This window comes from Suillus subalutaceus, assembly GCF_016647625.1.
Source record: "Suillus subalutaceus strain FC151 chromosome Unknown DFJ58scaffold_159, whole genome shotgun sequence".
Taxonomy (NCBI): domain Eukaryota; kingdom Fungi; phylum Basidiomycota; class Agaricomycetes; order Boletales; family Suillaceae; genus Suillus; species Suillus subalutaceus.
In genome coordinates, this window is record NW_024540408.1 from 50017 (window position 1) to 77012 (window position 26996).

At 47.8% G+C, this 26996-nt stretch overlaps 11 protein-coding genes across 11 annotated transcripts; 3 read left to right on the plus strand and 8 right to left on the minus strand.

The window, feature by feature from the left end:
• Window positions 1-372: 372 nt before the first annotated feature.
• Window positions 373-3336, plus strand: DFJ58DRAFT_733861 (uncharacterized protein; the record flags this gene model as incomplete). The annotated part of the gene is made up of 7 exons (XM_041386365.1): window positions 373-1099; window positions 1171-1330; window positions 1389-2204; window positions 2260-2713; window positions 2747-2897; window positions 2951-3117; window positions 3190-3336. 7 exons carry the CDS (start codon window positions 373-375, stop codon window positions 3334-3336), a joined length of 2622 nt encoding a protein of 873 aa, XP_041238096.1.
• Window positions 3337-4674: 1338 nt separating this feature from the next.
• DFJ58DRAFT_126282 (uncharacterized protein) lies at window positions 4675-5705 on the minus strand. Its single transcript, XM_041378755.1, has 3 exons — window positions 5589-5705; window positions 5134-5537; window positions 4675-5081 (listed from the first exon to the last, which is right to left on the minus strand). Exons 2-3 carry the CDS (start codon window positions 5502-5504, stop codon window positions 4718-4720), a joined length of 735 nt encoding a protein of 244 aa, XP_041238097.1. The 5' UTR covers window positions 5505-5537; window positions 5589-5705; the 3' UTR covers window positions 4675-4717.
• A 55-nt stretch (window positions 5706-5760) lies between these two features.
• On the minus strand, window positions 5761-5958 carry DFJ58DRAFT_616037 (uncharacterized protein; the record flags this gene model as incomplete). Its single annotated transcript, XM_041380972.1, has 1 exon — window positions 5761-5958. A coding segment is annotated over one exon (198 nt), but the record flags the coding sequence as incomplete, so codon positions are not given.
• Window positions 5959-6560: 602 nt separating this feature from the next.
• On the minus strand, window positions 6561-6931 carry DFJ58DRAFT_814191 (uncharacterized protein). Its single transcript, XM_041391638.1, has 2 exons — window positions 6675-6931; window positions 6561-6617 (listed from the first exon to the last, which is right to left on the minus strand). Exons 1-2 carry the CDS (start codon window positions 6887-6889, stop codon window positions 6593-6595), a joined length of 240 nt encoding a protein of 79 aa, XP_041238099.1. The 5' UTR covers window positions 6890-6931; the 3' UTR covers window positions 6561-6592.
• A 2003-nt stretch (window positions 6932-8934) lies between these two features.
• DFJ58DRAFT_126300 (uncharacterized protein) lies at window positions 8935-9467 on the minus strand. The gene is made up of 2 exons (XM_041378756.1): window positions 9162-9467; window positions 8935-9095 (listed from the first exon to the last, which is right to left on the minus strand). The coding sequence occupies exons 1-2, from the start codon at window positions 9327-9329 to the stop codon at window positions 8988-8990; spliced, it is 276 nt and encodes a 91-aa protein (XP_041238100.1). The 5' UTR covers window positions 9330-9467; the 3' UTR covers window positions 8935-8987.
• A 132-nt stretch (window positions 9468-9599) lies between these two features.
• On the plus strand, window positions 9600-11115 carry DFJ58DRAFT_718745 (Alpha/Beta hydrolase protein; the record flags this gene model as incomplete). The annotated part of the gene is made up of 9 exons (XM_041384518.1): window positions 9600-9635; window positions 9692-9728; window positions 9782-9853; window positions 9911-10071; window positions 10140-10278; window positions 10426-10496; window positions 10552-10617; window positions 10671-10995; window positions 11045-11115. The coding sequence occupies 9 exons, from the start codon at window positions 9600-9602 to the stop codon at window positions 11113-11115; spliced, it is 978 nt and encodes a 325-aa protein (XP_041238101.1).
• A 189-nt stretch (window positions 11116-11304) lies between these two features.
• On the minus strand, window positions 11305-12140 carry DFJ58DRAFT_718746 (DNA-binding protein; the record flags this gene model as incomplete). Its single annotated transcript, XM_041384519.1, has 5 exons — window positions 11305-11581; window positions 11633-11759; window positions 11807-11826; window positions 11878-11988; window positions 12073-12140. 5 exons carry the CDS (start codon window positions 12138-12140, stop codon window positions 11305-11307), a joined length of 603 nt encoding a protein of 200 aa, XP_041238102.1.
• Window positions 12141-12355: 215 nt separating this feature from the next.
• DFJ58DRAFT_814207 (uncharacterized protein) lies at window positions 12356-15265 on the plus strand. Its single transcript, XM_041391639.1, has 14 exons — window positions 12356-12561; window positions 12614-12674; window positions 12729-12773; window positions 12817-12875; window positions 12931-13010; window positions 13072-13091; window positions 13152-13283; window positions 13343-13500; window positions 13792-13851; window positions 13901-14163; window positions 14214-14383; window positions 14478-14613; window positions 14668-15005; window positions 15056-15265. Exons 1-14 carry the CDS (start codon window positions 12407-12409, stop codon window positions 15095-15097), a joined length of 1719 nt encoding a protein of 572 aa, XP_041238103.1. The 5' UTR covers window positions 12356-12406; the 3' UTR covers window positions 15098-15265.
• DFJ58DRAFT_668399 (uncharacterized protein) lies at window positions 15187-16793 on the minus strand (the record flags this gene model as incomplete). The annotated part of the gene is made up of 2 exons (XM_041382698.1): window positions 15187-16181; window positions 16235-16793. 2 exons carry the CDS (start codon window positions 16791-16793, stop codon window positions 15187-15189), a joined length of 1554 nt encoding a protein of 517 aa, XP_041238104.1.
• Window positions 16794-20584: 3791 nt separating this feature from the next.
• Window positions 20585-21094, minus strand: DFJ58DRAFT_126396 (uncharacterized protein). Its single transcript, XM_041378757.1, has 2 exons — window positions 20887-21094; window positions 20585-20834 (listed from the first exon to the last, which is right to left on the minus strand). Exons 1-2 carry the CDS (start codon window positions 21046-21048, stop codon window positions 20727-20729), a joined length of 270 nt encoding a protein of 89 aa, XP_041238105.1. The 5' UTR covers window positions 21049-21094; the 3' UTR covers window positions 20585-20726.
• A 1947-nt stretch (window positions 21095-23041) lies between these two features.
• Window positions 23042-26537, minus strand: DFJ58DRAFT_733870 (CHAT domain-containing protein; the record flags this gene model as incomplete). Its single annotated transcript, XM_041386366.1, has 9 exons — window positions 23042-23747; window positions 23805-24296; window positions 24360-24943; window positions 24998-25681; window positions 25735-25853; window positions 25907-26249; window positions 26299-26378; window positions 26434-26448; window positions 26501-26537. The coding sequence occupies 9 exons, from the start codon at window positions 26535-26537 to the stop codon at window positions 23042-23044; spliced, it is 3060 nt and encodes a 1019-aa protein (XP_041238106.1).
• Window positions 26538-26996: the final 459 nt, after the last annotated feature.

Sequence of the window (26996 nt, forward strand, 5' to 3'; positions counted from 1 at the left end):
TCTATGCAATGCAAGCAAACCGTCAAAATTGTTCGCACTGATGGACATCCTGAACCATGTTTCAAATGCTATTGCCTCCTCTCACTGCGCACATTTCTCCGAGCCATCAAGCGCCCAAATTCCAAAAGATGAAAACTTTGTACATGTAAATCACCGATTTTGCTCAAGTGCTCTGGCGAAGATATATGCTCGCACCATTGGTGTTCGGGAAATGGTTGAAACAGCTGTACATGACCGTGACTCTCATGAGATGACCCTTCTAATTTGACATTACTTAGACTACTGAACGAACACCCTGCATTCAATTTGCCACTGGTGTCCTTTGGGGCAAATACACGAATCTCAGGCGTCTTCACCGGCCTTGTCGAAGCCATGGTGACCAAGCTTGACCGTGAAGAACGAGGTGTTGGCATACAAAAATTCAAGTATGCACCTAGCTGGGACGAGTTTGCCAATGTCCTCAGGATACATAGTCCTCAAGCACTCCGGTTTCTATCCAAACACCTTCCTGTCCGTACCGAGCGAAGCTTCAGAGAGAAAGAGAGTCGTCGCCCCCGTTTTCCCATGATCATATGTGAACGCACCTTTCAACTGGTTGCAGACCATCTCGCGGACTTGAGCTACACTGGTCCGACATCTCTATCCCGCGATGACACAAAGCTTTATGCTGCATGGCGTGTTTTCTGGGATGCCGACAAACAAGCTCATTATCTAGTTGGGGGGGTTGGTGAGCCATATCTCATTGCCGATCCAGATGCACTCCGCAAAATAATTGAAGAAGTGAAGTTAACACTTGCAACCAAAATGCGACTTTGGTGCTTGCAAGTTCCTCTCCCCAAGATTGCTCCCATAATCATTGCTGCTCTTCCCCTTGCGTTGGATCACAATGCCGAGTCTTTGGCAAAGTGGAGTTTGGAGATTATTGGTGGCCTTCAGAGGCATCAGATCTGCGTTGTCTCATATGCATGTGATGGTACAGAGGTCGAACGTGCTGTTCAGCGTATTGTGGTGCGAGACGCAGATAGTGTCGTTGTATATGATATCGAGAGCCCGTTCTCCAGTATGAGTACCATAAGACTGGAGATTCCCGTACACCATGGTCAGGCCTTGGTTAATATCCAAGACCCAAAACATGGTTTAAAAAACCTTTCGCAACAATCTCTTTTCCAGTGCTCGTCTACTCACCCTCGGCAACTACACCGCTCTTTTCACTCATATTCACACCATGGCGTTTGAAGATGGGACACCATTGTATCACTGGGACAGTCGAGAAGCTAGACCGTCAAGACGACAATGCTGCTGCACGGCTTTTTTCATCAGCAACTCTCAAGTTTCTTGTCGAACATCATCCTGACCACATTGGAGAGATAGTCTTCCTCTTCATTCAGTGGGGAGATTGTCGATGCATACCAGAACCACAACATCTCTCATGGCGAGCGAGTCAAAATGGTGCTCCGGGCACGGTATTTTTATGATGGCTGGCGACTTTATCTGGTGAAAACTGGCTACAAGGAAAACCAGTACTTTATGTCACACGAGTCGGCCGACATTGTTATGAGGCTCATCGACGGTCTCATTTCACTCATTATTGTCTATCGTGACCACATCTCTGATGCCTACCCTCTTCTTCCTTGGCTTCATACTAGTGAACCCTGCGAGCACTCCTTTGCCAACCTCCAGAACATCAAGAAGGACTTCGTTATGCTTGATGCATACTACGCCATTCCAAAACTACACGCGAAGCTACAAGAAGAAGTCCTACGACAACAATCACCCGATTTCAAGGCTCGTGCCCAAGGATACACAATAACTTACTTTTATGATCACACTGTCGACAAACTCTCGCGATATCCCTCTGACATAGACATAAAAGAAGCTTCACTGGAGGGTGCTCATGAGGCGCAGAGCTTACTTGCCTTGTGTGGTATAAGCCCTAGCCTTCTAATGCAAACACAATCTATTGTGTTGCCCAGCATCAATCACCTTGATGCTGGGTATATTGACGATGATGGGCAGGATGTAGACTCCAAGAGTGGGTCAGTCATTGATTTTGATGCCGAGGAAGAATGCGAAGCCCAGCAACTTGATGCTCTCGTGCAACTCGCCAAGGACAATGATATCCCCCATACCAAGAACGAATGGAATAAGCTTCTTCAATTGACTTTTGCTGCAATTGCCCTGGACACGGATGAGCAACAACGCATGTAAGCTTTCATTGATGCATGTGTGGTACATCATACTTAATAGTCAATCAAACAGACAAAAGTTTGCTGAAGATGACAACAACTCCGAGTCCCCTGAGAGTGATGTCCGTGCGCATGAATTTGCTCAAATCGAGCGCTGCTTAGCACTTCCTGCTCTTCGTATTGCCGATGACTTAAACAAGCCTATGGGTCTGGGAGCTTTTTCCATTCAAGCACTCGATGTTGACGCGCTTGTGCAGATTCGGAGCAGTCACGAGACCGAGCAAGCTAAGAAAGGTGTACGTACAGGTCGTGACCAGCTCACTGATGCAGAGGGAAAGGTACTTTCAGAGCGGCGACATCTGATACGCGAATTCCAAGTAGTTCTCAAGGAGCAGCAAGGTCGTGCGATTGGTACTGGCCTGGAGCGTACTGCACATTGGATGGAGAAAGTTCCACAGACAGGGAATTCTGCTAATGCCGCCACTGCAGCGAAGGCAGGTGGTGAAAAAGGTGCGCTCATAATCATTGTGTTTTGGTGTTTTGGCTGAATCTGTCGTCAGGCAATGCTTCGCAGGAAAAATGTCTTCAAAACAGCAGGGCTACATCTCCTCGCCATGATCAATGATGCTTGTATCACTCTACTTCGGCCACTCAAAGACGGTGACTTTGGCATCGTATTCACAGAGCAGTGGGGACTGCGTGTCAGACAAGGTAAGCTTTTATCGTTTCATAGAACTTGAAGCTTGAACTAATTACCATGAAAGTTGTTGCGCTGTACTCGAAAGGTGGCGGGAAAAATGGCAAGCACGGTGCTGTTGAAAACGTGGATGCAATCGCTGCCATTTTCGTACCTTGGGGTACAGCTCTATCAGCAACACTTCCATCAGCACTTCCGGTCTCTTCCAGATGCGACCAGCTATCTTTCAATGCCGTCAATTTGCCTTCCTTCCCTCCACATCCTTTCTTTGCCTTCTCACTGCTGCACCTAAGGTGACACCTTCAGGGCTTGAACTTGCACCTGCTGACGTCTCCTGTGTTTGAGATGTTGCTTCATGCTTCACCTCAACTTATCCAAGCGGCCAAACTGTTCCGCAAGCGAGTAAACCAGGCCGAAATGGACAGAGTTGTACAAGGGGATGAGGACGCCTGAATGTTCATGTTTCCATGTTTCTTGAGCTGCGCTACGAGTTCCTAGGTAGTCTAGCATACAAAAAAACACGTTTTTAAGATTTTTTGTTAACCCAGGTCAGAATCCGGACAAAATTTGCGCTCCTGGGGCGAACCCAGGACCGGATCCGGACAAAATCAGCCAGAATCCATCCGGACAAATTTGGGCCTTCGCTGACCTGGGTTCCAAAGGCATTATCAGGGGTCCTGATGTAACTCAGGCACCACATATAGTAAGTACCTCGTCAGCTCATTGATAAGACATGCCAGAGAAATAATCATGAACGTGGATGGAGATGTTGTAAGTGAGTCGGTAAATCAAATGAGCGCGTTATCCTTTATATGATAGAACTCTCACCACGCACGTTAATACATAGTCGCCCCCTAGTCATTTACATCGCCCATCTAAAACGGCCGGCAGGAACGGCGGACTGGTGGGGTACATCCCACACCAGTGCATTTGGGGATGCGACGACGGGGCGGAGCATGGGGCTCCATGACTAGACAGTAGTGTCCTACATAGAGTATCACTCTCAATGGACATAAAATTGGAACCCAAAAAAAAAAAAAAAAAAAATGAGCGCTGAGCTTTTCCGACCGACGGATTCACGATTCGCCTATAATTTCCCCAGATCTGCGCTGCGGATAGGGCGGAGGAATGCTATTACATAAGGCTAAGAATTAAAGTCGAACTTTACGGAATTTGATGCATGTTGATGCTAGATCATCATCAACACATGGATGAATGAGCATAACTCATTCAGCGACGCGTTGATTACGCTCCATGAACAGGCGCTTCATTCCATGTGAAGCGTCACTATTTCGAGGTCCTGGAAGACCCACTTTCCAAGCACGTTTTTTTCTGCAATATCTTCCCTGCCTCTAAACCTGGCCGGATGTTTAAACTTTATATAACCTATACTGCTCTTTCGGTACCGCAACTGTATTACCCCTCGACCACACAGTTCAGTGTATCTACATGAACGGCGTCGTAGCCGCACTGCTATATGGAACCGTGCTCGTTGTTACGTCGTTACTATCATGGAGCATATCTTCACCTCGATGATCGAATGTTGCTCGTGTTGAAATGGCGGGCTGCTATCATTATCCGAGCAGCAGAACCCCTACGCATCTCGTATCTTCGATTTTGATATAGAATTCTAGAAGAGGCAGGCAAGCTCATAATCATGACCGCAACGTAAGTGAAAGGAAACTACAAATGTGGAATAAACTTGGTCCAAGCTACTGTTTCGTATACGCCAGGAGGCAGCGATTGTAAGCTCATCAATAAAAGTACAATTAGTGTAACGCGTGCAACAATATATATGAGAGCGCCAACGACTAAACCCACAGGTGCGACAACTTCATCCGTCCGAATCGTTCCCCCAAATAAAATAGCTCAACATCATAATACCTACCGGTGTTAATACTATCTCAAGGGAAGCCACACGCCAGAGTAACTGTTCTGTACGCCCCTGAAACACATCATTCCAGCCTAGACAATGTATCGCTCCAAACACCGCCCCACTGCAACATCCGATGGCAAGTATAATGGTTCGATGACGACCGGCACCATCCTCATCATAGCCACCTACAGACGGAACCCGATGTGAATGGACAGCACGGGGGGAATTGAATGTGGCGGCGCCCATAAGAGTAAAAATCGGATAGACACAAGAGATAAAGTAATGGGAACAGTTTTCACGGGAGAACATTGGATTTACTTTGCTAGAATGCAGGCGAATAAGAACAAATTTGGACAGCAATGTTGATGACATACTCGTAGGCTAATCTTCTTGGCCGAGATGCAGTTGCTTTCCAATAAATAGCATGAGGACGTCCCACATCCTTGGGCTTCTTCCACCAAAAGCCATAGGTAATGCAGGTCAGGGCAGCTACAGCCAGAGTGTCGATTTCAAGCAGTGTTATCGGAAGGTTCTGGGTGTAACGGGCGACAAGCTGAAGAACGAACCACGCCAGCTGAAGAACGGCAATGCCCTTGGATAATGCGTCACCCTTGCTTCGATCTTCTATGTCTGCTTCTATGATGACAGGTACGTCCACGGATCCCTCACGAACAAAACGCAAAAGTTCGTCGGGTCGAAGAGTGGCTCGCGACTTGTCATCGAAGTAGAGCATGAATCCACCCATCCACGTAAAAAAAACCCTGCGTCACAGTCCAATCTGTGAGACATCAGTTGAATGACTCACCGAAAGGCCAAGCAGGTGACTGACCTTCAAAATCGCGACCTGCAACATGCGGAGCGCTCGGATGTGGACTGTCCCTTCCATCTGATGATGGAATTTCACTAAGCAAAGTAGCTGCACTCTCCCCTATATCTGGACGGTCGCTGCGGGCCTGGTGAGGTTGCGCACCAAAGGCATCGTTGAAGGCCTTTGCAGTGTCACGAGCACTCATAAACTGACTCGCAGCCCAGGTGATCATGAGTTCTGGGGCAATCAACGCCATGATCATGATGCATAGGCGACGACAGAAAACAGTCACTTTCCCCTCGTCAATACCCGGGATGTTTGGGTGAACTGCGGTCCATGTGCATGCGAATAGAGTAGCAGCGCAGCTCCAGATGATGTTCCACAAGCTTCTGGTGTTACAGCTGGGTGGAGAGTCACTGACATTGAGTGTAGGGGTACTAGTACCATTGAGACTTGGCAGTGAAGCATAAACAAATGTAATGCATAACAGGACAGCGTAGGGCAGGAGAGTCATGTGAAGTTGGGAGCCACAGCATACTGTTTCCGTCTTTAAGAGTTAGAGTGCCTATCATCGCATGACACCGGCAGCTGTACGCTTGAGAAATATACTCACAAACATTCACGCTTTAAATATACATATGCATAGCGTACAGCTTAGCACGATCTTTCCCAGTTCAAAATATCTTCAGCGAAGGTATTACAGCTGTTTGCATAAATGATGACAGTACGCGACTTTTTGAGAAAGAAGAATAAATAAATAAATCTTACACAGCAGTAAATAACGCGTCCCGCATGTATGTGAGTTATGATTGAGTCGAAAATGACAAACTCGATATCCTCTGATTCTATGGACTCTGACGACGATTCGATAACGGCGGCTGTCAGGGACCAGTATGACATCTCTCCAGGGGATGAAACAATTGTCGTGGAACCCACTTCCGAACTAGAATCACCAGAAAACGAAAAACGCGGCCCTGGTCGCCCTCCCAAGGGCCAAGCCCAAGGAAGGTACAATTGTTCGAAGTTCATTGACCATTGATTCTTGAATACCTGAATGTGAGATTTTACTCAGTACCTCCACCACCACACAATGTCTCGATCTCGTACACTCTCATAGTGTATTCATACTCAGAAATGAAGAAACCAAGAAGGCTACAGGTGGGGCTAACAACGTTGCCTATCTTGCGCCAAAGTTTAAGGACACGCCAGAAAGTACTTTCCGAGAATCCAACACAAGCGAGAATGTCCTGAAGAGAAAGGTGTTGACGCTCGTAGAGATTGACGGCAGCGAGTTTGACGTCGCGACTGATTTTTTGATACATCGATGTTGATTGCGGTTGATTGTTGCGGCGCAAGACGAAGTGCCACACTAGAATATTTAATTTTTCTTCTTTCCCAAAAAGTCGTGTACTGTCATCATTTATGCAAACAGCTGTAATATGGTGAATAGCAACAAATCGACCTACCACCTCTCTGAATAGTAGTATCACGATAGTACTAATTAGTAAGCTCTGAGTACTCAGAGCCTTTGAAGTTTTAACGTCATTGACAATGGCAAGCAGCCGGCAAAGCAGTTTGGGCTGTCTGTGTGAGGCCTGTGCAGACTTAACGCAGACTTTGCGTTTGCTATCGTTGAGCGGTCTTAGCAGTAGTAGCGAGAACGAAAGAAAATGTTTGCTTTATTGAAGCAGATAGTTTTTCGGGTGGAAGCCCCGAAGGGGCGACCCGGCCCCGATGGCGGCCCCAACCTGTGCGAGAGAGAGCCGAGGTGAGCTGCGATTCCCAAGTGTTAGGAGTGAGAGCGACGCAGCGAAGTGAACCTCGGATCCCGAATTGTAGGAGCCTCAGAGCGACGCTTCGAGGTGAGGAAAGCGGCGTTGGAAAGAAGAGATAGTAGCTTGAGGGCGTCCGCGTTGCGGGCATCTGCGTGAGCAAAAGTGCAGGCATCCGCGTGAGCAAAAGTGCGGGCATCCGCGTTAGCAAAAGTGCGGGCATCTGCGTGAGCAAAAGTGCAGGCATCCACGTGAGCAAATGTGGGCATCTGCGTGAGCAAGGTGCAGGGAAGAGCAATGGGAGGGATAGAGTAAAAACCAGTATGCAGGACGATCTACTTCACGACAAGGTGAGTAAGCAGATAGTTCCCTCCCTTTATCAGGCTCCTTGCCCTGATGGGCGAAAAAGGAACCCGACGAGAGTTTGCAACGGCAAACTTCCTGCATGAGTAAACTTGAGAGGGCGGCGCAGAAGCGTTTTTGGATGCCCTCTACCCATGGCCAGCTTCCCCGCCGGGCTTGTCTTCATTGCATGCGGATGCGTGCAAGGATCCAGGCCCTCAGAGCCCACCGTGTTGCCAAGTGGCCGGCGAAGATAGCCTAGAAAATAGAAATCAGGCCAATAAAATTTTGAGAGTCACCTAGGGTCACGAAAGATTGAAGAGGAGAGGAAACGTAGAGAAAAGAAAAGCAGAAGGCAGCAGGCAGGTTTGAGCCTGCTGGAGCGTGGCGCGAGCACTGCGTGGTGCAGAGACAAGAGAGGCCACGTGCTGCACTGCCGCTGCCGCAAAGTCCTAATTCTAACCCTACGCTCGTACCTCGCTTCGGGGTAGAATATCAAACTCCGCGTGGTCTGCGTGCTGGTCTTAGTATGTCAGCGTTCTTCAGGAGTTTCCGGCCAGCGTGCGTCAACCGCCCAAGGCAAAAGATATCTGTGGTTCTTTCATACTTAGTCTTACTCACCCCAATCACACCCCAATGGAGGCGGCAACTGCGAAATTAGAGTCAAAGTGAATCGAATCATCATCGACATCATGCAGCTGACTCTCCACGGACCTATAAAATAGCTGAAAATCATACTCATATTGATGATTGGTCACCATCTTGGATCATTCATGCTATTCGAGGATGGGAGCGAGCGAGCAGGGGGACTTGGTAGACGTATAACAATCTCATTCGTGCTTGATATACCACCATCCGGTGCTTACATCGCCAATGTGATATTTGAGAGATGATATCTGTTTGATCGAAGTGTTTCAGCCTGAATTCCAGTAGAAAGACAACGTGCATCCAGGGATACCAATAGGATCAAGGTAAAAGCTGTTGGCGAGATTGCAAGCAGTGACTTGTACAGAATGTTTGAACGCCGCAAAAAATCGGGGACTGTTCGTGAGTTCGGCAACCTGCCAGTGCGATCTTCGAAGTATTCTTTCGGTATGCTTGCTACAGTCGAGTGAGGGGTTCGGCTTCGGCCCCTCAATGATACCATTGATCCAACATAGGTTTGAACGGCGCCCAAGTCGACCTCGTGGCAGACATTGTCAATTACGACATGAGCAGAATCCACAGCTTTTCTTCAGATTCATGTACACGTTGATTAGTACAAATACGACCAAAAGTGCATACATGTGTCGCATTCAATTCCCTGTCATAAAACACGATCGACGTATGGAGCGACGAGGGCAGTCGTACGAAGGAGTGTGCAAGCGTGCATTATCAAGCACAATGGCAAAGGAACGAGCGAGTGTGTGGGCGTCTTAATAAATACAGAATGAAATATGGATCGTCAGCATATACAAGGTGAGGGACATGCGAGACATGCCCTTGAGGACTGGAAAATGAAAAGACCAGTCAGGAGCGAAGGGTTGGGTGGGGACGACATAGGCAGAATAAATAGGAGGGATGGCTCAAGATACAAGATGTTACAAGACGGTAATGGGCACGGCATTCCCAGCCACCATGAAGGCCATGCAAGAGCAGAGAGGAACATCCAGAACTATGGGACACATGAATATGTGACCTTGGCAAGGCACGGGTGTGAAGGGGGCCATATCCTGAGAGGGCTCAAACGGCGCCCTTGACCATTCAGGGAGTGCACAACTTGCGTCCAGTTGCAGGCAGGTTGACCGGGACCTATTTGTCATAATAGGATACAATGCAAAGGAAGCAAATAAGATTATGATAGCTCCGGTAAACAGTCACAAATATCTTGCAATACCTTGTGGCGCTCGTCATTGCAAGGCCACGACATCTCGAACACATGCCTTCGCTGCCATCATTAGAGTCTTTTGCCAAGGTACTTCTGTATTTTTTTGCGATGTTCAGCAAGCATTCATAACACATTGTCCACAGGGAACCGTCGCTACCGTAGCTGGTGTTGCAACGTTAGGTCCAGCGCCTCCTAATTTCTGATGTTCTCGAGTAACCTCTATGTCTTATAAGGCTGCGGACTACTATACTACGGACAAAATTATCTCATTTACCCATCCGCATTCCCCCCGGGCTCTCGCACAGGTGTGTTTACCGGGCACTTCACATCCCCCGTCAACGTATTTGACCAATCTTTAACAGAGGTCCCAGTGCCAACGGATTTTGGACTTGAATACCAGGATTTACCCCTCGTCACTGAAGATGGGTTTACTTTGCGGTGCTATCTTCTCATGCAACGGACAGAGATAAGCAATAGCCACGCTTCACGCATTGATTACGCAGACCAACAGACGCATGAAGAGGTACGTCACACTATCCCGATACTTTACATTCGTCCATTCACTTCTTCTACTTGTTCGTACAATGCAAGTTTGCATCCACTCGACCAACAGTTTTGATGTTCCACGGTAATGGTGGAAATCACGGTCACCGGATACCTCTCGCCAAAGTATTCTACGTCAAAATGCGTTGCAATGTACTCATGCTCTCATACCGCGGGTGCGCCTTCTGTCTTTCGCAATCCAGTCTACCTCGAGTCTGGGGATCCATTTCTCATTTATGCCAACAGATATGGTCATTCCGAGGGTTCTCCATCAGAATCAGGCGAGACGTCGTATCTTCAGTAATTTACTCCCTTTGCTTACTGTAATTTCTAGGCATACGTATAGATGCTCAAACGGCGCTCGACTATCTCACCTCGCACCCATACCTGAAGAATACTCCTGTTGTAAGTATTGTCAACGCCACTTTCAAAGGATTGGACTAACTTGCTTTGTATCAAGATCCTTTACGGCCAATCTATTGGCGGTGCTGTCGCTATTGACCTTGCAAGTCGAAATTCATCAAAGGCGATTAAATTCCAATTTCACTTCCATACCTATCATAATCTAAGACCGTGTAGATCGCGGCGCTAATCCTGGAGAACACATTCACGAACCTCCCACGTCTCGTACCTAAAGCTCTTCCTCTTCTTGGCCCTCTTTCATTCCTTTGCCATCAAAAATGGGACTCGGCATCGAAAATACCTCTAATACCCCGGTCGATGCCAATATTGATGCTGAGCGGTGTTAGAGATGAAGTTGTTCCACGCGAGCACATGCAAGAGTTATGGCAGATTGCTTCGCGACGTCAGGGTACCAAATCCAGTGGCACCGGAAACAAATCTGACATATCGGAAGTCGGTAATGGAAAGTCGAGATTCCTTGAATTCGAAGGAGGACATCACAGTACGTTATTTCGGTGATCTGAATTACTGGGTTTAATGGTGGCATTTAGATGATACGTGTGTCCAGCAGGGATATTGGACTGCAGTTGCTGACTTTATGACAAGTTTGAGTCGGCATTAGAACCCCCTGACGCGTGACATCATGATCATGTCATGGCGTTGGACAGTTTTTTTTCTTCCTTTCCCTGTTTTGACACGTTCCTTCACAAACATGCACATTCACTATTACATATCATTTCACCATGAGGAAATCAACTAGTTCTGGTTCATTATCATTGTAACAGGGAAAACAAAGGTCCAAATAATTGTTTTATCCTTCGTAACGATACGCAACCATCGCTTCTATCCGGTGTAGATCAGTGCTGAAGCTTCGCAACTTCACTTGCTGACTCTTGCTCGCCTCAATCGCCAGCGGATCAGTGTCGACCCACTCATCGGCAGGCACGTCAGCGGAATCATGCGTATATGCAAGGATGTTGAAGACAGTCGGCGTGTCAATAATTGGGAGGAAGGTTACAGTTGATACGATTTGTTTGAGGATGTAACGAATCTCGGCTTGGATTTCTGATTCAGGTTTTGCAGGTGTTCTTGTGAAGCAGGGTTAACCAACCGGATGCAGCGAACAGCGGTAGACTTACGGTTCGGTAGAATCAGCCGGTTGTTCAACGAGGTTAACATCGAACACCCATCGCTCAAGTGGTAGTCTGGTATCTTTTGATATAATCGCAAGTACGAGTTGCGTTACCGACCCAGTAAGTAGCCACTCTGAAAGCCCAATTTAGTTTGGGTATAAGAAATCGCGTGGCACCCACTATTGAGCTGCTTCAGTATCCTTAAATTAAAGTAAGCAAGTGTACGAAAATCGATATCGAATGAGATGCACCTGTCGAGGTAGTTCTCTAGCGCCAAGTCCTGAGTGACGAGGACAGTTTGCCCGTACTTCTTTACCATGTGAAAGTCATCAGATGGGTATACTCCTCGTTGAAAGAGAATCCTGTTGCAAGGCATGAAATCGTGAGTTGTTCAGTCGGAAAGTGGCTCGAAATAACGCACGTGTTGGCTGCATACTTGAAAAAACTCCGTAACAAGATTCGTGGAACCTTTCAGAGTGATGGCCTGGCGTGTTGGTGCTTGAGATGTTGCCATGCTGACAGATGCTGCTGAACAATATGAGATGGAGAGACTAACTTAGTACTAGTAGCTGCTAAGTTAAAGACTGACGAACGTCGAACATACTCGAGCGTGTTTTGTGACGCGAATAGATCACGTGGAGTTGTTTGTTTCTAAAGCTCTTGCCAAACAAACGTGATCATACTTATATAATATACCAAGTGTCACGAGAAGCATTTGAAATCCTCTTTCTTCATTTCATATCGCCAAAGCTTCGGGCCATTCACCATTAGCACATAAAAATGCACGAAGCGGACCCGACATCTCAATCGAATTATCTGCAGATCGCTACGAAGCATATCACCTTTGATTGGACAGTTGATTTCGACAACAAGGTCATCACAGGCACCGCAACACATGAATTTATTGCAAAAATTGATGAAGTGTCTGAGGTGATGTGAGAATGATTGTCTATCTATCTATTTGGCACGGGTTTTGAGCTGCCTCAGCTTCGATACTTCGTATCTGCACATCGAGAGAGTAAAAGTTGATGGAGATGCGGTCCAAGACGTGCGCTCTGCGTCTCTTCGCTGGTGTGCTTTTCTGAGCTTGCATTATCTATAGTTCAGACTTGGTCCTAAGCATGAGGTGATGGGATCTGCGTTGCATGTCCCCCTTCCTCGAACTTTGAGTGCCGGGTCGAGTATCTTAGGTTGAGATCACGTACAGGACGACTGCGAATGGCACAGCCTTGCAATTCCTTGCAAAAGAGTAGGTTTTCACTTACCATATGCGCAATTTCGCTTTCCCGTTCATGTCTATTCAGACAGACCCAGGGTAAAACCTTCCCGTTCCTGTTCAGCCAGTGCCAACCTATTCACGCGCGAGACCTCGCTCCTGTGCAAGGTGAGATGCCTCGATGATTTGATTCTGCAACTCTGTCAAAAGCTTATCGCGCATGGACAAGATACTCCGTCTGTGAAGCTAGTGGGTGTTTTCCACTGATCGTGACCCCCGGGCTTGTCGTGCTGATTTCCGAATCATCAGACGTACAGTGCCAGCGTCCGTTCCGTACTTCCAGTTCTTCTATCTGCGAGACGAATTTCTCCGCCCTCAGATGGTCCAGCCCATGATGGCAAGATCATCGGCAAGGATGAAGTTGTGTATACATACGACCAGGCATGTATCACCAGCCTACCATCACAATCTTGCTTCATGACAAACATTGGTGTCTTTAGCCTACCCCGATTCCGTCATACCTTCTCGCGATCGCTGCTGGAAATTTGCAGTACCGGCCGTTCCAGGTTCCTGACGGAAAACAATGGAAGTCTGGGGTTTGGTCCGAGCCTGAGCTTATGGACAGTTCATTCTGGGAGTTCAGCCGAGATACCGCCAGGTAAATGCGCATGAGCCTCCGCGCCGCAAAAATGGGAATGTACATTGTATATCCAGTTTTCTAGCGGCTGCAGAGAATCTTGCCGGGCCGTACCGATTTGGGGTTTATGACCTTCTTGTTCTTTCCGCCGTCTTTTCCTTATGGCGGCATGGTGAGTTGCAAGTTATTCTATACAACCACCTATTCATTACTACCAGGAAAATCCGTGTTTGACCTTTGTGACACCCAGTGAGCACATTGCATGCCTGTATCAGACTGCTGACCCCTTTCAGCCCTTCTTGCTGGAGACAGATCTCTGACAGACGTGGTGATCCATGAACTTACGCATTCATGGTTTGGGAATGGTGTTACGTTAGTTTTCTGCGGGTTTCCCTTCGTACATTTGCTGATGATACTCTAGGCATGCTCACGCTTCTCACTTCTGGCTTAACGAAGGCTGGACAACTTATGTCGAACGTGTGCTACTGCAGATTATACACTCACCCGCACACCGAGGCCTATCCTCTGTGATCGGATACAAAGGACTGTTGGATGCCCTCGCGTTCTTCGAAGACAAACCCAAATACCAAAAACTGGTTATCGACTTTGATTATGGAGAGGATCCGGATTCTGCGTTTAGTCGGGTGCCTTACGATAAAGGTGCCAACTTCCTCTTGCATATTGGTAAGTTATATTTGCTGTATAAAGTTTCCTATTGAGCTAGATTATCCCAGAGCGTACACTCGGTGGCCTTGAAGTTTTCCTACCCTATGTCAAGGACTACATCGCTACTTATATGGGTCACAGTATCACCACAGAGACCTGGAAGAATCACCTCTATGCCTACTTCCAGAAGAATGGCAGTAAGGAACAAATCAAAGCATTGAACAGCATTGATTGGGATGTAAGGCCGGACAACTGATAGTCGAAGAAAGTAATCGCTGAAATTGTCCGACAGGCATGGCTTCATCAAAGCTGGACTGCATTTACCTGTTGAGATGGAATATGATTTGACTCTGGCGAATCCTGCAAATGCGCTTGCCGACCGGTGGTATGAATCACGACACACCACGGATATTTCGAAGCTAGATTTCAAGGGTTCTGATTTGGATAACCTGGATGCCAACCAAAGAGGTGCGCGCCAACATGTTTTTGTTGATTGTATCAGTTGAAGAAGTGAGGTTACAGCCGTCTTCCTCGAACGATTGGAGAGTTACAATGAACCTCTTCCTGCGGGTCACCTTTTCCACTTCGACAAGTTATACGCCTTCTCCAAGACTCTCAGCGCCGAAATTCGATTCAGGTTCTATGCCTTGGTACTTAAGTCCCAGGCAGCAATGCATTTTGTTCAAGGAGCGGCAAATTGGGTTATCGGGGCAGATGACACAGGCGTCATCAAAGGCCGCATGAAGTTTTGCAGACCTGTGTTTAGGGTGATGTTCAAGGTCAAACCCGACCTCGCTATATCAACGTTCAGGCAGGCCCAGACGCAGTTTCATCCCATTGCGCAGAGTCTCATTGCACAGGTACGCATTTTGTTGAGTATGTCCGCATGTCCTTATCTTCAATTCATCAGGACCTTGGGCTGGACCTGGCTGGATTGAGAGTTGGTGGATAAAGGGCCCAAGGGGGAAGAAACGCGAAGAGAAACGGAAAGCATACCTGGACGATACCATCCTTGAATTGAGTCATTCTCCCAAAGTCACGTCACTGTATGATAGCTTTATGAAAAACAAAACAGACTGGTATTAGGCAAATCGGACTTCTGGTGATACAATGAATGGTGATACAATGAATTATGAATGAATCAAATGGCCTTGGCGACTCTTCACCAGATATACGGCGGCGCTTTGCAGCCGGTTCCCGAACATCTTGCTCAGGATGAAATATATAATTTAGCATATCCAAGTCATGCTCCGCCACAATCTTCTCCCCATCCCGCGCACCATCAGGACGTCGAATATCCTTCCGATTAACATGCATAGGATAATGGGTCTTCTGGATCGGTCCAGCCCAATCGAAATCGAGCAGCATGAAGTGTTTGTTGTCTCCCACAACGAAATTGGCATCCCGAAGGTCGCCATGGACGTAGCCGTCATTGTAATCGTGTAGCTCCCGGATGAGAGAGGTGATGGCCTCCTTCAGCGGCTGGCGATCCAAAACAGCTATCTCACTGAGCCGTCGATATGAGCCAGGCCGTTGCGAGAAGCAATCGTTATCGATATCAAGGGCATCCATAATCACCATATTCCAGCCGCCGGGTAAAGGATTGTAGGCGATAAGTTTGGGAGCGTGCCCCTTGCTGGCACAGAATTCGTGGGCCTCAGGGGAATATTGCCTGACGAACTTGATACATATCTTGCTCCCAGCCGCATCGCCGACGGTTTCCCCGAAGAAGATAAGTCGATCCCTTGGGATCTGAGTATCATCGTACGAGAATTCCTGAATGTGACCAGTTGAATTGATATAACTCCGAGGATAAGGACATCCTAGAGATGGATCTTTAGGTTTGAGGGACGGAATTGGATGGGAGTACAGTTTTGTGAGTTCCTCGATGGCGATTTTGAGAGCCCCAAAAGTACGAGCCGCCATCACTTGCATACGGAGGTCTGTTGAATGCCAAAAAAGAGGAATGATAGGGACTAGGACATCAGACTGAACCTTTTCTGTGAAAACAGAGCCTGCAAAGCCAATGCATGCCCCTAGTTGTGGTCAATAAAGGGCTTTAGCAATGAATCTGGTGAAATGAACTAACCGAAGACAGTGATATGGATGCATGGAATGACAGACCGGAGCCTCGCTATCTCAACCTTCGAGTCTTTGATAAACTTGCGGTAGTACAACATTGCTTCCGCGAATGGTTCGGGAGGGCCGCTTCCGATCTCGTTCTTCCCCTCCACTATCACCTGCACAAACTTTCCGTTGGGGGACAAAAGATGTCCGTCTGTCGTACATTTTGTCGAGCCAAACATACCGCAGTCGCGGAGCACTTGCCGGAATGCATTCATCCGCGTGAGCTCATCGGGATAGAAGGAGGACATCTTTTCCGAAAGTTGCCAAACAAGGTCGTTATCACGGACAGTTGGTTGATGATTTTGACAATTATCCACGAACTTGGCGAAAATAGGCTCGAGAAGAGTAACTGGAACAGGGTCCGCGGCTCTGCGAGGAGCTGAGGGAGTACCTGCGCTCTTCTTGAGATAAGCCAACCGTCGATCAACAGCTGGAATGTGTTGTACGACGACATGAATATATCCGCGCTCTACTCCATCCGTGAATACTTTGGACAGTTCGGTTAACGGCTTCAACTCCATGCCTTCATCTCTGATCGCGTCGAGTAAGTGTAGGTCGTTCGGATTGATCTTGACCTTCCAAATGATCAGATCGTCAGCATTAGACCTCGGGTACCGATCACTCACCTGCCATAGCTCAAGACCGTCAGCAGCAACATGGTCAAAACGTGGCTTCTTCGCGTCCTTGATGACCTTTTGGAGGGCGCTGACACTCGCTGTCGGTGCAATTTCGATCTCAAATACATGGCGAGGATCATCGCCCAGGACAAAGCAGTTGAGGTGGAGCGGTCCAGAAGACACTAAGTCAGACCGCGATCAGTAAGGAGGAAAGGGTGGAAATATCGAAAGACAACTCACCGGCAGGTGGGCCTTGGATAACAATATGCAGATGCTTACGCTGAGGAGCATTGTCAAAAACCTCGAGCATTTCAGCCACAGGTAGGGTACCGCACGGGTAACACCGAGGGTCGGAAAGTTGACACCGCACCCGCACCCACCAACACCGTACCCTTCACGGGTATGGGTACACACCGACCCGTCAATGTCGCGGTTTATGGAAAACACCGCGGTGTCTCTGAACACCGCGGGTACATTACCAAGAAGAGTGTATTAAGTATTAACAACAATGAAATAAAATAGTACTACTTTTCCTTGTCATTCTCCTCTGCTTCGACTTCATTTCGCTTCCGTTTTTGAGTCCTGACAGCGGCTAAAAGGTCCTCCATCACCAGAAGATCACTTCTGCCCCACGCTCCGAGGCAGAGAAAGGCACGAATTGTTGATGGTGCGAGTCGGTTGCGAGTAAAATGAAGGAGCTGCCGGCCCTGCGAGAAGACACGTTCAACCGCAGTTGATGTTGCTGAGCAAGATAATAAGTATTGATTGATTGAAAGAGGATTCGAAGGAGACATACCTGGGACAGAGAGATAGTCGAGTGCCATCCGATGCAGCATTGGATAAGCACGGCAGTTGTTTTGCCACCATGCGAGTGGGTCCTTGGTTTTCACAGTTGGTAATCGAAGAAACTCATCCAACTCGCTACTAGTAGTACGAGACATGGAACCAAGTGAGTAGTCACCAAAGTCATCCTCGTTCTGTATAGTTGTCAGTGTCAGTGCAAAATTAAATGTTGCATACGGACTGTGTCTGCTTCAATGTCATCAGTAATCTCGGCAGATTTCTCGTATTTATCAATAAACTCTTCGCGAACGAGCTTCTCGGCAATGTCAATCCATTCTTTCTCCCAGGAATGCTCACGGAAGTACTCGAGCTTCAAGCCAGGATGTAGGACTTTATGAAGATGATTAATCAATGATGTCAATTAAAGTTTGAAAGGCTGACCCATGGCAATGCGGTATACGTTGGAGAGATCTGTAATCTTCCAGTAGCGATCCATCTTGTTCTTTGCAAGCTGCATAGCCGACACAACTGCAGGGTGATATGCTTCCTTCGTCTGTTGATTGAGCTTGCTATCAAGTTTGTCCATTGCCGGTATCACGGCTGCGATAGTGGCTGAGTCCTGAGAGAAGAACAAGGTAGCCTTCTTGTATTGCTGGTGGATCAAAATAAGTGAGACAAATAAATACAATGTATGACGAGCGAGACCTACAGAGAGAACCGCAACGAGGTCAGCAACAATTTTCCACTCATCGTCATCCAATTCATATTTTTTAGCCCGCCTGAGGCTTTTATCACTCGTTATGCGATCAATGGGTACCTGATACTGTAACGCGAAGACCAGCATGTCATATGTGGAATTCCAACGTGTCGCAACATCACGTGGCATGAGCTTTTCTTTCAAGTGTGATGCTCCACATGCCCGTCGCCATGCTGGGAGCAAGAGAGTTGTTGAACGAATTACAGCGAAAGACAGACCACGAATCTGCCATATGATATTAGCTAGTATTAGATGCGGATCTAAGACACTGACCTTTGCAATAGTTCCTTTGACAGCGGCAGTGTCATCTAACATCTTCTCACGATTGGCTTGCGAGAGCATTTCCAACTCGTCAATATTGTCATCAGCGTCATCAAGCTCAGAGGTCAAGTCAACTTCCTCTACTTCCGAATCATCATCTAACATAAGTGGCGGCTCATCATCATCCACATCATCATTGGCTTCAGATGTTGATGCTACTGATGACTCGGAGCTGAATGGTTTCAGCAAAGCTTTTGCCGAAAGCTGGAGAGTATGATTAAAACATCGAACACGGTTGACAGACTCAAACGAGTTGTCGAGGCTCGCAAGCTTTGTTGTTTGAGTATCATTGGCAGTCGCGTTATCAGCATTGACTGCAAGAATCTACAATCTTCACGTTAGCATGATTTCTGCAATATTCAAGATCGGCTTACTCTCTTCGTCAGCCCAAAGCGTTCTAGCATTGCTTGAAAGGCTTTCGCCATTGCAGCACCAGTATGTGACTATAAGATAAGATTGTGAAGATTGGTGGAGCATTCGAAATGGCCTGTGACGTACCTCGGCAACTTCAATGATGTCAAGCAGAAATGAAAACATTTTACCCTCATACTCGAGGTGGACTGTCCACGCTACAAAAGCACGGTGGTTGGGTGAAGTCCAAGCATCCGTGGCAAAGTGTAAGCGTCCAGGGTGATCCTAACCATTGTGTTAGCCAATTTTCTGATGTTAGCGAAAAGCTTACACGGAGAAGCTGTCCAATGCGTTCGCTACACTTCTCGAATGCTACTTTGATATTGCGGGACAATACATCAGGTGATGGAAGTTCAATGTTCGGGCGACCTGCACAAAGAAGCTCGCGGAGTTCACGATCATTGATTATATTAACTGGGCGATTACTTTCAGTGATCCATTTCACGAGACGAGCACTGAAACTAATGTTAGCATGCAAAAATATCCAGATTCAGATCATTTACCGAACTTCTGGGTTCGTGTGTGTCCGATGGGAGTAATGGACGGGCTGTTGGCCTTGGCGTGCAAATGCTGCGTAGACAGAGCCACTATTAGCACCAGCATCCTTGCCCTTCATGGCGTTGTTGACGGCATCCTCGCCAAAGCATCCAATGGCATGGTGCTTCAGATTAGTCGTCGAGGACTTATCCTTTGTATCCTGATAGCGGCGCACACCACCTAAAGCTGTCTTACACTTACGCGCACCACACGGGAAAAAATGACACAAGCGGCCATTGTGGTGTTGGACCACAACTTCGGATGAAAAGAAACTATAGATAGGTGACCGCCAAGTCTTCTTGAGAGCCTCTGTATCATTGTATAATCAGATATTTGCAAAAATCAATGGAAAGAAACATACCAAGATCTGCAGAAGGATCGGGATCAGGCTCGAATGCACCTGCCGTTGATTTGTTATCGTCAGTGGCAAGTGAATCAGTACTTGATCGCGTAAGATCAACGGTGTCTGTGGGGCTCGATCGAGAAGACCGAGACACAAATGACTGCTTGACCTTCTTCAAGGGGCGGGCCAGAGCCTTAGCACCCTTTGCAACAGCCTTTTTGAGTGACCTGGCCTTCTCGGAGATGGACGACGAGATAGACTTAGATGATGAGTGTGACTGGGTAGACGAAGCATCAGATGCCTTCTTTGTGAGCTTAGTTTTCATGGGGAGACGACTCAGTGGACTTACTGGTCTCGAGTTTTTGCCTTGGCTTTATGGTAGTGACTCGAGCTTCTCTGCAACGAAGTGTCAGCTCAATAAATTGCTAGAATGATTCACGGGGGTACAAAAGACATGACAGAAATCAGTATAGCATTCACTTGTGATCCTCAAGCTCTCAGAGGAAGGAAAAACAGAGAATCAAACACGGTGTTCAATGGCTGTCGCGCGCCTGGTTCCCGATTTGGTATATTATACCTGCCCAAACACCGTCAACCCGCGGTGAATGGCCACGGTATGCTCAAGGGTACGACTATCCTACTCCGTACCCGTACCCTCCAAACCCGTCAGCATAGAACCGCGGTGTTACCCGTACCCGTGCGTTTCCCTAGCCACAGGTGATAGGGATTTCTTTGTGTCAAATGTAAGATTGCTAAGCTTGTGCTCGATCGTCTCGTCGGCAGGCAGGTCGACCTTCCAAAATATCAGATTATCAACACCTAATCGTAGGCATCAGATCACTCACCTTCCATAGTTTGAGGCTGTCAGCATCAACATGGTCAAATTGTCGCTTCTTCTCATCTTTGATGACCTTTCTGAGGTCACCAACAGTCTGTGTTTGTGCAATGTCGACGGGGAAAATACAGTTTGGGTCATTTCCCAAGACAATACAGTTGAGTTTGTACATCTGACGTTGAGAACAGGGGTAATAGTGTATTGAGCGCTGAACAGTGACCGCAGTGCTGCAGCGACAATGGGCTAACAAAGCCAAGCAGCCACACCACGTGACCGCGGCAACCTTGCTACGACGTCATCCGATTCCCAACTTCCCCAGTCACTTTTCATTGTCGGTTACAGCGCGTCCTTGTTGATTGTCATCAATAGTACTAATTGCTTCCAATTAGCTTCCACCCTGTTCATGGATATGTACCGTTATGTGTCAATGTACTGTAGTGCTGCCGAAGTTCGGTTCCGTCCGGTTTTTTTCAAGATAACTGAGGACCGAGAACCAAACCTCGGTCAAGTTCACACAGGTAGGTTGGACTCTGGGCCGGACCACTTCGAACGGGTTCACAATGGTCAGGTTCGGGTTCGGACCAGTTCGAACTGCCGAACGTGACATAATATTTTGCAAAATTTACCAAGAGATCTACAAACAATTGTAGGTTAGTATGACAGACCCCTGAATAGCAAGGGAGTCTTTTGCGATGCAAGCAAAGTCCTCAAGTTCCTGGTGAGGCCTTTGATGAGCTGCATCATGCGAGACACGAGCTTTGATTGCATTGCACATCCAACTATGACCACAATCACCTTAGCGCGAGAGGGACGGTACAGAAACATAATGTCCAAACCAGACTCAGAGAGGAACTTCTTGTGTTTGGCGCGGATCCGACATATGACCAATCAAAGGTCATCTCCCATACTTGGATGCGGTTGTCCATGAAATTCTATGACTCCATCCTCCGCTAGGCGAGTTCAGTCGTCTTGTGAGTGTGTATGTCTACATGTGAATAGACACTCACAATAGGTCCATTGAGCGAACCTGTGGGCACAGAGTCCGGGGAAATGACGGACAGTATATCTATAGCGAAAGGGACATTGATCACGATATCAGGCGCGGTGATCAATCGCTCTTCGGCCATCTGAGGGCCTGACGCAAAGGAATTCAAGCCTGATCGTTGGCTGACTGAAGATGTGATCGGGAAGGCTGCAGTTGTAATGGAAAGTATTTGCTCAAGCTGTTTAATCACCCTTCCCTCGAGCTGATAGGATAGAAGACTTGCACTTTGCGCATGTTGGTTTGCGAGTGGATGGAGCGGAACCTTGAATGATGGGTTCGGACCGGTTCGGACTGGTCCGAACGGGTCCGAGAACCATCTGAGACTCCCTGAACAACGAACCTAGGTAGGGTCTGGTCCTGCATTGTGTGTCGAACCACTAACCGAACGATGGTCCCGTCCGCAAAAGTTCAGGTTCGAACCCAGGTTCGGGACCGAACGGCGGCAGCACTAATGTACCGTCAATCATACCTTTTGAATTCGTATTCCACTGTAAGCACGCTGGGCCCGGGTTTAATAGAGTTCTTCAAACCTTGGATGGAATCGCCGCTCATCGATCAACATCAGAGTTTTTTAAACTGGATGATTTCGTTGCTTGGTTTCAATACAATGGTGGGGTCTTGGATACTTCGGTGATGGGCATCAGGTACCGATTTCCCTGGCAGTGGACGTGGTGCAGTCGCACTCCAGGATGGCTGAAGAAAAACATGGTGGGGGGCGTAGTGAGATAGGCATTATATACCTATAGTTTTATCCCGAACCCTAATGGGGAGTACATTCAAGGATACTCTTATGCAACGCAGTTGTGTCTTGCTGAGGTGTTGTACCGAATCAATCAATCATATGACTTTTGAACTTCATCCCTAACCACAAATCACCAGTGCATCTTAGGAGCAGTCACCTGTGGTTCCGAGGAAACAGACTGGAAAATACAAATAGAAGTTGAGATTAGGTGTATACAATACATGTCACGGAGGTATACAGTCCAAGTCAGCCTGAAATATAGAATTTGAGGTCCTTGGCAACAAGTTGCACATAGCCATGGCTGGATGCTACACACGAAGTTGTCAGATTGTCTCAAGAATACCCTAATCAACAAGGTGGGAGGACGCACGAAATTGATCACACGCCAATATGTATGAAGACTATGCGCTGCTCTAAGGGCATGTCCTTGTCACAAGCCAACGACTGGACCGCTTGGTGCAGCGCTCGGGCAGCTCGCTTGGAATTCATTTTGCCATCCCTGCACAAGTTTTTGTAGAATGCCTCGACTAAGCGCTGCACAGTACTATCACTGACCTTCCATAATGTCCCGACGACACTCTTGACTCCAGCGAATTGCAGGCCAGCCGCTAGGTGTATCACTTCGTCAGGAGTATCATAGTCACCGCCTGCAGTATCACAGGCGGAAAGAAATGCAAATTCATGCCAAAAGAGATCTGTTTGTGTGATGTCGAGGAGCGAAAGTGGGTGGTCTTGCATGAGAAAGGCCGAATTGAAGGGGTCCTGATATTTCTGTGTCCCGTGACATGAAAAATGGAGCCAAGTATTGTCTCGCAGCGTGCGCAGTGCCCTTGATCTCGTTGCATCAACGCTCATTATCTCGGCGAAGGAAACAGTTGGAGGAGGGGGCAAAAGACTCCGCACCAATTCCAGTTCAGGCTCCACACATTCCAAAGTGAATGAAGCACCGGCTGGGCGATTCTGGCCGATGGCAGCAAAGGACACTGACAGGGACCCGTCATGATTTCTGCGAGCCTTTATCAGCGCGGTAAGCGATGGGGTGTATGAAGAGACGTAGAGCTGTGACAGAAACTGCCCATGTCTCCTGTACTTGCCAGCAGCATGCAATGGCAAGAAATTGAAGACAGATGTCGGGCATCACCATATTCGGGGACGTCGCTGTGCAAATCCGCCCAGATTTTCGACCACTGGGCGGACGACGTCCTCCCACAACTCTATCAAAGCTGTTGTCAGCGCTGGTGTACTTCTGCGTTGGAATCTGGCCACCAATGTCTGGAGTTTCTCAAGCTTGGTGGGAAGTGGAATCTTGGTTGGAGGTTGCTCGTGCCAGATAATAATGGCATCACAAGACGACTTGCTCGTGATGAGCATGATGATAGGCCCACCACGAGCTGCATCTCGAAGATCGGAGAATGAAGGGGGAAGGAGGAAACAAGAGAAGCCCTCGATCCTCCGGATCTCTTCTACAGCTCCATTCCACTCCTTCACTAAATGTCTGTACCGGGCTTCTTCGGCTTCTGCATCGACTGTTGGGGTTGCTTCTCGATCGTTCGCAGGAGATTTATTGAGGAGGGAGCTGAGATCTCTAAATTTCTTCACCAGGGCCGCTGCGTGATCACCGCATGTCTGGAGGCTGTCAAGAGGTGTGTGGAGTCATGTCATCTGGGTCCAGATGATCGTCCTGCCTTGTTCCAACAACTCGACAGCGCAACACACATCACCGCTATGAAGAGCACACGATGCAGCATCCACAGCAAGCATACTTGGGAACGTGGGGGCCATCATGATATTGTGATAAGACGATACTGAAGCTGTCGTGGACATGTAAGCGTCCAAAAGTTGCATGGAAGTTGCATAAGCCTCCAGCTCAGTGGCATGTGAATGTTGAGAAGCATGGTGAACCCAGCGTAGACTTGCTCGCAGGTGAGATAACGAGCCTCCAGAGACAACATTTGCTGCTGCCTTGAGATGATACATAACAGCATTCAGACTGTCATTATCTTCGCCCTCTTCGCCCACACCGGTGCCGTCAAGCCCTGAATGATGGAATGATAGATGGACCCCAGCTAGCGACTCATGGACTACTAATTGACGAGGATCGTATTGCGTCAATAGAGTCAATGCAGAGCGTAGGTTGTCTCGAGACTCGTCGAAGTCTTCTCGATTGCGTTGGTGCTCAAAGCGGGTGCAGAGTTCATGTGCAAGGTTATTTAATGACGAGTACCTTTCTGTGTGACTGACCGGGTACAAAGCCAGCGCTTCCCTCTGAAGTGCGATGGCCTGACCCGAGTCTTTGTCATTGCCTCAATGTTCGAAGCGAGTGATCAGCATTACACTCAGATTGGATAGCAATTGCCCTCGATAAGTATCCACAATGTTGCAGTATTTCAGTGCATCATAATGAAGGGATATCACTTCATCTAAGGCACGGGGTTCATCTGTCCCAAGACACCACGCTGCTCGCTCAGCAAGTTGATTCGGCGTTAATGGAAGTATGAATGCACTGAGCCGCTCCTGCTCAGGATCATTTGCATCAATGCTTCCAACGGAATGCAGGGCGGATGTTTCGATTGCAATCAAAGCTGCTCTGTGAATGTGGCTGTCGGCGTGGGAGGCATCGAGGACTTCGCTCAGTAACTCTCCAGCTGCATCAGCATCCGTTTGAAATCCCCGTTTCGCGAAGTGAGATAGTAGAGCAATGGCAAGATGGAGCTGGGTGACAGTTTGGTCTGGATGATCAGTGGGACGCAAATCAAGGGCATCTTGAAACAGGTGGATAGGGATGTCGAGGTCGAGGTATCTTCCACCAGCTTGGCAACTAACAAGTTTTGCGGTGGCTAGATTGAATAGTGCTGCAGGGCAGCAGGGATGGTCAATGGGGCAGAGATCCGAGGCACGCTCAAAGTGGTTTATGGATTGGTCAAGATCGCTACTGTTCTGCGCCCTGTGGTATCGCGCGAGAAGATGATGTCCAGTATCTGTCATTGGTACTAACGGATCCATATCGCAGGACATAAGCTGCACATTACGAGCTCTCAGCATCAAGATACCAGACTGCATCGATCACTCACGTCAGTAAGGAGGCAAAGAACTGCGGTGTCGTTTTCAACAGAACATCGCTGCTCCAGTGTCATGAACAGTGAAGTACACAGGGATATGACTTCTCCCTGCTTGGGCTGGAAGATCATGGCTGTGATACTCGTTAATGTCCGTAAAATGTTATTTGCAACAAACATCACTGACGATGCGAATTTTCGCTGCGATCCAGTAATTCTCGGACGGAGATCTCGAATGTACGGAGGACTTCTCCGTGACAGAGCATGGGCCCCAATTCGAATGAGGCATACACGCTCACCCAAACTTTAGAAGATGTCTCACAGGGGCTAGAGTCTTTCTCAATACCGGCAGGAAAGATGAGATCAAGTACAACATACAGAAGTATGGGCTCGGTCCATTCGACAACAGCCTGATCTACGTGTACAGGTTTGTTGCTCGTCTGGCATTCAGCACTGTCAGTCTTTACCACTACATGGAAGCCAGCGGGGATGCGTAGGAGACCAAGAGCGAGATCAGTTGCCACGAATGGCTTAAGGGAAATTGTTAATACGAGCTGAGCAGAGATAGATATCACATACCAGTAATGACGACTTGTTGCACTGCACTGATGTGTATCTCTCCTGGGTCCTGGGTGTGTTCTGGATAACTTGACTCCTCCCTAAACAATACGCACATCGTCAGGGATTTAGATGATCAATGCTTCATATACTTACTTTTCCTTTTTTTGCCTGAAAACGCGAGATTAAGTCCATAGATGTGCTATACAACACAACGACTTACGATCATATACGTTTTGAGCTCTTCGTCTCATTGTCATTATTGTTCTCTGACGACTCACGTTTATGTTTTCTGCCTGTCAAGGGCTCGGTGGTAGGAGCGGAATTCTCCACTGGAGAAGTACTATGCGATGACGCTGAAGAAAAGTCTGAGTCAGACTTTGATTCTGATGAACTTGAAGACTCGAAGGTGACACGTCGATGACGGTCCATAATGATGGCTGAGGGATGGATGCAAACTAACACTTGAGAGTATAGAGGTCACGGAGCACTGTACTACCTGTATTATATATGAGGGAATCACAGCATGCATGTGGTATCCACACGGTGCAGCGCTGATGAGTCTACAGAACAGAAGTGACTCGCAGAATATTGAGTCATCCATAACCCCATTTACAATGTGCATAGATTTGCACAGCAGCGGGGATGTTGTGGGGTGGGATATTGATTGAAGCAGCGGAAATGGAGAGGCTGCGAGGCTGAAGAGAAGCAGGTCATTC